The 7,379-nt window shown below is 36.1% G+C and overlaps 1 protein-coding gene across 1 annotated transcript; it reads right to left on the bottom strand.

The window, feature by feature from the left end:
* Window positions 1–452: 452 nt before the first annotated feature.
* Window positions 453–5,295, bottom strand: LOC147557063 (Optic atrophy 3 protein (OPA3)). The gene is made up of 4 exons (XM_086658067.1): window positions 4,779–5,295; window positions 4,333–4,467; window positions 3,188–3,274; window positions 453–842 (listed from the first exon to the last, which is right to left on the bottom strand). Exons 1-4 carry the CDS (start codon window positions 4,905–4,907, stop codon window positions 681–683), a joined length of 513 nt encoding a protein of 170 aa, XP_086514193.1. The 5' UTR covers window positions 4,908–5,295; the 3' UTR covers window positions 453–680.
* Window positions 5,296–7,379: the final 2,084 nt, after the last annotated feature.

Below are 7,379 nucleotides of genomic sequence, written 5' to 3'. Positions count from 1 at the left end.
GAAAAGGAGTCAAGTTGACGGCTAAATCTATCTTTCACTATCATAACAACAACTATCTTGCTTTTTTCAAGCGTGACCTGATAAACAAACTTGTACATCTTTTTAACAAAGACAATTTGACTATCACTTATCTATTTAGCAGACCCTAAGTTAACGGGTGGGATAAGACATTCATTTACCAAGTTGAGGTATTTCAACTCGGGTCAGTGTCGCTGCACTGAACTTGGCCCGCGACCATGCTAATCCCCTCCGGCTTGTTAAGCACGCCATGAGAGTAAGCAAGTAAACGCTGCTATTGCCTATATGCCGTAACTATTATTCTTTTAGATGCAAGATAAATCCAAATTTTGTTATGTTTTATACGAGGAAAAAGTTCATAACTTTTCCAATGATTAAGAAGAAAAAAGATGGACCGGAATGGGTATTTCTATCTACATTATGAATAAGCATTAACAAAAGGAAGAAAGAGTATCATATCTTTTATTAGCTAAATTTGGTTCTGTTTTTAGTCACAAATGAGTTTGATAATCGGCCAAAACAAAAACCCATGGCCAAAGTTAAATTCTTTTTTCTGTTGCTTGCAGGGAGCAAAACTGTTAAATCCAATGGCTGAAATGCTGAACGATTCCAATATCACTTGGTATTTCAATTGAGTAAATCAAATTCGAAGTTTTTTTGTCTCATTGAGGTACTGCTGACTTTGAACCTTCAGTGGCTTGTGGATGCTTAAATTTGAAAAGACCGGAGAGTCCTTGTCCCCTGGCGAGTTGTTCGAGTTCTGCAAGTTTTTGTTGTAGGAGTTCTAGTTCTCTTTCTAAATTTTCGTCTTTCTGTTTCATTGCCTATATCAGAATGAAATAAAAAATAGTCGGTTAATAATGCTCATGAAGCACCTTGTTGATTTTCTTCGACACGAAAAATAAGATCACAAAACAATAAACATTTTTCTTTAACCCAAGAAACGTAAAGCTAAAAACATTTCTTCGTACAGTCCAAACCATAACAAATGGAGAATACATATATTCAGATATAACTTGTCCCAAGCAACAAATACGAATTCTTCATATGGAAATTCCTTCCACAGATCACAAGGAAGAATTTGATAGAAAACAGAGGTTACTCAAAAGACCCTAGGTTGAGATAGATAAAGATGAATCAGTGAACCACTACTTACTAGTCATGAGACTCACGACGACCAAAAGATTGCATGTTAGACCCACCTAAAAGTTACATTCCACTACATCGTTCGTAAGAATATGTGAAATATGCTCATACTAGGATGGTTCAAAGATTTCTTGGAAGTGTAACTCCAAACTTGTGCAGCATGGAAGCTCTGGTGACCTATCACCATCTACCGGTATTGACCCTAATTAGCCGCTATTGCCTGGCTACAGATTTTGTTTTTAGTGTAAGTTTCGCAAGCCCACAAAAAACGCGTTGAAATCCCAAGGTTATGAACTCGCACCTCAAGCTCAGGTTCGGGGCACTCGCCTTAGAGATGTGGGTCTAAGTTGGATCTCCCACACGTGCCACTCACATGTAGGGTCCCTCATACTGTCATACATCATTTAAAAGGGTGTTGTAGCCCAACATCGCAGTGAGTGCCCGTACTCTGAGCTATAGGTGTGATGTCAGTACCTTGGGATGTCAATATGTTTCGTTTCGGTTTGTGAGAGCTTACACCAAAATCCCATACACGGTGGCAGCTAACCAGGATAATATCGATAAAGTAGCCAAGGGATGTATCACCACAAAAGCTATTGTTTCGCCTATATGCCTAAACTAAAGGAAAATACAATTGGAATTGAAATGCGAGCAAATGTCATTGATATGTTTCAGATGATGTTAAGGGTCACACTGCAAAAAAATTGTAGTTTGGGTCACAAACTAACTAGAATTTTAATTCGACTCAGTTTTCTTTGACGCTCTCAAAATTAACTTAACACCATTAGACCCAGTTTAAGGTCATCCGCTGGTAGAGCATTCCCTATCTCTCTAAATGCTCTTCTCGATCAAATTGCCAACAGTTTACTTTCAATTTTCACAAATGTGTTCTTCAAGAATAGTTTATCTTTTCTTTAGTTTAACGACCAAAACATTCTTATCAAATTTTCACAGTTTATCTCTTTAACTTAATAACTATGTGCATACAGTGAAATCTTTGTAAAAATGTGTTCTATATATTACAATGTTAATCAAAGTTAATTTTTTTAATCAAAGTAATTAACCATAACACGAAAATGCCATTTTGGTCTTACTCGGTAAAACTTTAAGAAGGTAGTTATTTCTCGAGAAACATTTGGTGTGCAGAACAGACACTTGAAAATGATGAGACTTTCCGTTCGGTAAGGTTGCGATTTGCCTAACCTCATCTGAATATATTTTCTACCCAAAAAATAGTAGTTTAAGAAAGGGGGACAATAATATATGGACAAGCAACAGTCATATCTCAATTGACCAAAGTCTAGAAGTCTGGGTTCCTCTCAACATCTTCCTCACTTAAAATTGGATAAAAGATAAAAAGAACAACATCTTGTTAGTGAAGTCGTTAAAGCTAAATAGAAACAATGACAGTGTAAGCCTTTGGAGGAAGAGAACATTAAAAATATAGAGAATGTGTTGCTAACTTCAGGAGTTAAAATAGGTTAACGGTGTTGAGTTAACTCTAATGGTGTTAAGTTAGTAACGAAGTTAGGTTAATTCTAACAGCGCCAAAGATAATTGAATCAAATTAAGATTTTAGATTGTGACCCAAACTACAAAGATTATAGAGCATGACCCTTTCAAATCACATGGAACGTATCTGTGACCCATATACAAAATATCCCTATGTGTACTAGATAACCGCAATTTTTCTCGCAGCAATTCGTATTTAGCAAAGTAAGTTTCAATATTAGGAAAAAACAGCAGTCACTAACGCCTCAGTTTGCTTCTGTGATGACTCCTAAAAAGTTGAGAAAAGTGCAAATAATACTACATTGATCAGCCGAAACTTCATATCAAGTAAACTTTTTCTTTTGTCTAATTGTTTAGGGAGAATATACAACTTTGGTGAAAACCAAAAAGCATAAAAGAAAATATTATTTGGGTGAGAGATTGGCAAACAACTATAATCGCTTCTATGTAGAAAAAAAGAAGTTGGGAAAACTTTAGGAAGAATAACATGTCTCGGAGAAGGCTTTCATACCTCTAGTTCCTGCCTACGGAATTCCTCCTTTCTAGCTTCAGATTTAGCACTTCTTTGGACCTCGAAGATAACAGCTATGCCAGCGACCTAAACAAAAGAGAAAAGTTAATTTACAACCAAAGGTATATCACGAGCTATATGAACGAGCATAACATAAATAATCCTTTAGTTAGCACACTATATATAAAAAAGCTTCGACAGCAATGTCATGTACCACAGAAATTTGCCACATATGTGAAAGCACTGAAAAATAGAAATTTTGGGTGCGGGGAAGGGGGCCAAGTAACGAATACTATCATTTCCTATGTTGCAGGTAAACTCAGATGAACTAATAAGAAAAACAATAACACGTTGTCTGTCACAATAATTTGCTGAAGCCAACATAAACAAGTCCTCAATTGAGTCCCTTAGGACCTTCATAAAGCAGCTTTAGCACAGCTAAAGTAAGCACCTAAATGTTATACAAGGGATCCAAAACCACCAATTGGCAAGTCCAATTAAAATATCCCTTAATCCGAAAGGTTGAAAAGTCCAACTAAAAGTCTAAATCTGTTGGTTAGTCGAAAAACTTAATGTAATGAAAGAAAAAATAGATAAGTTGATGTGAACCCTTTTCATATTTGAGCATATAAAGCGGAACTACCACTGACGACAATCTCCATTGAAACATTGCTTGGAAGTTGGGACTTTCTACGACATTGTACCAAGGAGGAGAATGGATAGCCACGTTCAATTGGAATTTTCTTGGGATTCAAAAAATCAAAGTGGATTAAAATTGAAATCTACATATGTTCCTAATGACCAATTGAGCTGAGAATCCTTGTCTTATCCAATCATTGTATATTGACTTGAGCATTCCTAAGAAATTCACACTAAATGATACGTCATACTTATGAATGACCAATACCCACATCGGCACATCATCTTATGTCTATTTCACTCGTATAGATTCTTATCCTAGCAACAATCTAAAAACATTCAGTTTCATTGGACATCGTGGACGAGCAACTTGTACTCGTATAGTCATATGCATGCAAATACTGCATCTAAATAGGTAGCTTCTTGATGCTATTACTATGGAGAAATCAATTCAAGAACTTTGTATGTAAAATCAAAGTATTTAGTATATTAAGGAAAAAGAATACCGTAAACACAAAAATTTCCCCAAGAAGATCTGCAGCAGCTTGAACAGCTTTCTCTTCATTCAAAGGTCGGATCTCAACATCAGTTGCATGACCATAAATTCGTCTTTGCACGTTTGTCGTAATTCGATGGTTTGTCTGACATACAAATTGCATTTATAATGATAAGAACACAGCCGAAAGAAAATTACATTATAAAGACATTAGACATAGAAAGTTCTACTTTTCAGTCTACTCGTCTATGATCTTACATAAATTCAGTACTAACTTCATTACCCTAACAGATTGAACTTCAACATGAACTTAAGTATGAAGAAGTTCTTCAAGAACCCTCAAATTTAAAAGCAACAATCAAACTTCAATGTGAACTATCCGATGTACAAATAAGCAAGATAGATCTACAAAACCCCAAAATTTTAAAAACAAAAATGTAAAGAGAGAAAATGAACCTGAGCGAAATTGATGATTAACTGACGAAACCTAGGGTGAAATCCTGCCTCTTTCTTTAACCTAGAAGCAATAGGTTTACAGAGAGTTTTGAGAAGGAGGGTTCCTAGTTTGACGAAGGGGAGGACCATATCTTAAACTTGTAATTGGGAAAATGAAAGATCAGGTATTGAATGAGTTGTTTATATGAAAATGAATCATTTTAAACCTATTAAAAGAGATGAAATTTGAATCAATTTCCTTGGAGAAGAAGAAGAAGAAGAAGAATTGGTGGGTGGGGTACTTGGAAGTTAGAACATTGCTGAGATGTTTCCTTTCATCTCTCTCTCTCTCTCTCTCTTCAACTTTTTTGGGTGAACTTTGTTGATTGGCTGGGCTGAATTAGTCCTAAACTCCCCCTTTGACCACTGAAAATCAGCAACATGGCATTTGTGGGGAGGTATATCTCATCTGGTTATGATAGTAAGCTTGTTCCCTACGTTAAGCACGTCCCGGAACAAGATATACTTGGTCTAGGTTAAGATTCAGAACCAGCTCCAGTGCTTAAATAAGGGTAAAGAACCCGGCCGGTCAGGCACCCATGACCTTCTTTGCTATTGGGTCGGCAGTCCGCAGCACGGAAGGGCCCTCAAGTAGACAGACGTAAGAGCATCTCCAATGGGACACTCTAACAAAAACTCTAAAGTCTAGTTGTCAAGTGTCAATATAGAGACTCTCCAAAAATCTTTGATCTCCAATGGAGATCTCTAAAATCTCTCTACTTAATACACGTGTCACTCTTAAATTAAATAGGGAAAAAGTAGTTGAAAAAAAAAATTTCTCTTGATTTAAATTTTAAAGTGACACTTACAGAGTCTCGCGGAAACAATCTCTCTTGAGTTTCTCTATAATAAATGCTCCGACATCATCATGGAGTGTCAAATAGAGTGTTCCATTGGAGAAAGTTTTTTTTAACAAAATCTCTAAAAATCTTAAGTGGCACTCTAAGTGTTAGAGTTTGAGTGTCTCATTGGAGATGCTCTAACAGAACCTGATCTACTAATCTGGTTGGTCGGTGGTGATTGAAAGGCCCTGAGGCAGACCGTCGTAACAAAACTTGTTTTACGAATCTGGTTGGTTGACCCGACAACTTGCCCCTTAGAATTTCTAAAGTAGGTATGATATGGGTGAATCAAGTGAAGATATTATATTTCTCATTTTTTTTTTCATTCTCCTCTTTATTTTGTTGGGTGACTTAGGAAAATAAAAAATATTTTATTGATGAAAAAAAACCGTGGCAGAGAGAATCTTATTTTCCCTTACTCTTAATTGACGTCGACGAATGGCCGTTGTCATTTTGTAAGTGACCCATCGCCATAAGAAAAAATGTTTTTTTCATCTTCTTCTTCCCTCTTCCCTATTCCCCTTCCATGACCACGACCGAACAATCACCCCCACCACCATCATATTTATCTTCTTCCTCTTATTCATATGCTTCCTCTTTTCTCTTTATTATCTCGTTCTGCCGAGGGGGGTTCCCCAATTGCCAAATTCCTCTGAATTTTCATATGCAAGAAGAAACAATTCATGTTGATGACCTCCCAAATCCCATACGAATACATCATATATTAGGGAGTATTCCGATGAAGTGGAAACCCCTTTTGCCCAAACTAGAGAGTACATACATAAGAGAAATGGGATAGATACATAAATGAGAAGGAAGAAGAAAGATAAAGAGTAGTAATGGGATATGACGTGAATAACTTGATGAATTTAGAAGAAGATTTGACGATCAACAAAAGTTTTAGATATTTGAAGAGTTTTTAAGACACTTGAAGATCTAACAGATTGTGTTTGATGTATTTGGGGTATTTCTTGTAATTATCTAATATTATTAGTAGGTGAATATTATCTATCTCCCTGTATTAGTTAGTGAACTTAAGAAACTAAAAAACCTTAATTTACTTTACAAATATGAGTCAGGTTATATGTTTAATTTATTCAATTATATCTAACCAAAGTAATGATCAAATTCGCGATTATGACAACTAGTATTAGTAAATTCCTTACTTGATTTACCTACAGATGTAAAACAAAATTATTTGGGAAGATATTTGATAGGACCACGTTAGATTATCGCGTCAACTATTTCAATATCAAGATATTCGATTGAACCATGTTAGGGGCGATTTATCACCTAATATTAGATCTCCCATTGTATTTTGATATTGTATCCTCACGATGTAGTCAATGCCAACGTAAAGAATGTAAATGTCACGACTCTCATAGTTTTTTGTATGGAAAAAAGAAGCCCAAACTCTAATGGTCCCCGAGTGGCCAGTATGTGAACCGTTTTAAGCGAGCCTGGATCCAATTTGGCCGGTCCAACAATTGAACTTACCGAGGTTAAAATGAGCGGGAAAACCAAATGACCCAAAGTCGAAATCCGTGATCCGAGTGAAACCCTTGCAACAACAAAAAAATAACGATCCGAGTGAAATCATTTAAACCAACCACAGCCATCGATAAGGACTTATAGTAACGGTTGAGATCTAATATTATATTCCCGCCACAAAACGAATACTCTATAAAATGACCATCCAAATCCCTAAACAAATCATCCA

The sequence above is a fragment of the Eschscholzia californica genome, unplaced genomic scaffold (assembly GCF_041429995.1).
Source record: "Eschscholzia californica isolate CP2 unplaced genomic scaffold, dmEscCali1.0.p SCAF_2, whole genome shotgun sequence".
Lineage (NCBI taxonomy): Eukaryota > Viridiplantae > Streptophyta > Magnoliopsida > Ranunculales > Papaveraceae > Eschscholzia > Eschscholzia californica.
This window is presented reverse-complemented; position numbering and strand designations above follow the sequence as displayed.

What these genes read in the sequence shown, in the direction of transcription:
- LOC147557063 (XM_086658067.1), bottom strand. Translation starts at nt 4,907, where the DNA reads ATGGTCCTCCCCTTCGTCAAACTAGGAACCCTCCTTCTCAAAACTCTC. An exon ending in TAATCATCAATTTCGCTCAG is followed by an intron (nt 4,468 to 4,778) that starts GTTCATTTTCTC and finishes TTTGTATGTCAG; the next exon opens with ACAAACCATCGAATTACGAC. An exon ending in TCCGTAGGCAGGAACTAGAG is followed by an intron (nt 843 to 3,187) that starts GTATGAAAGCCT and finishes ATTCTGATATAG; the next exon opens with GCAATGAAACAGAAAGACGA.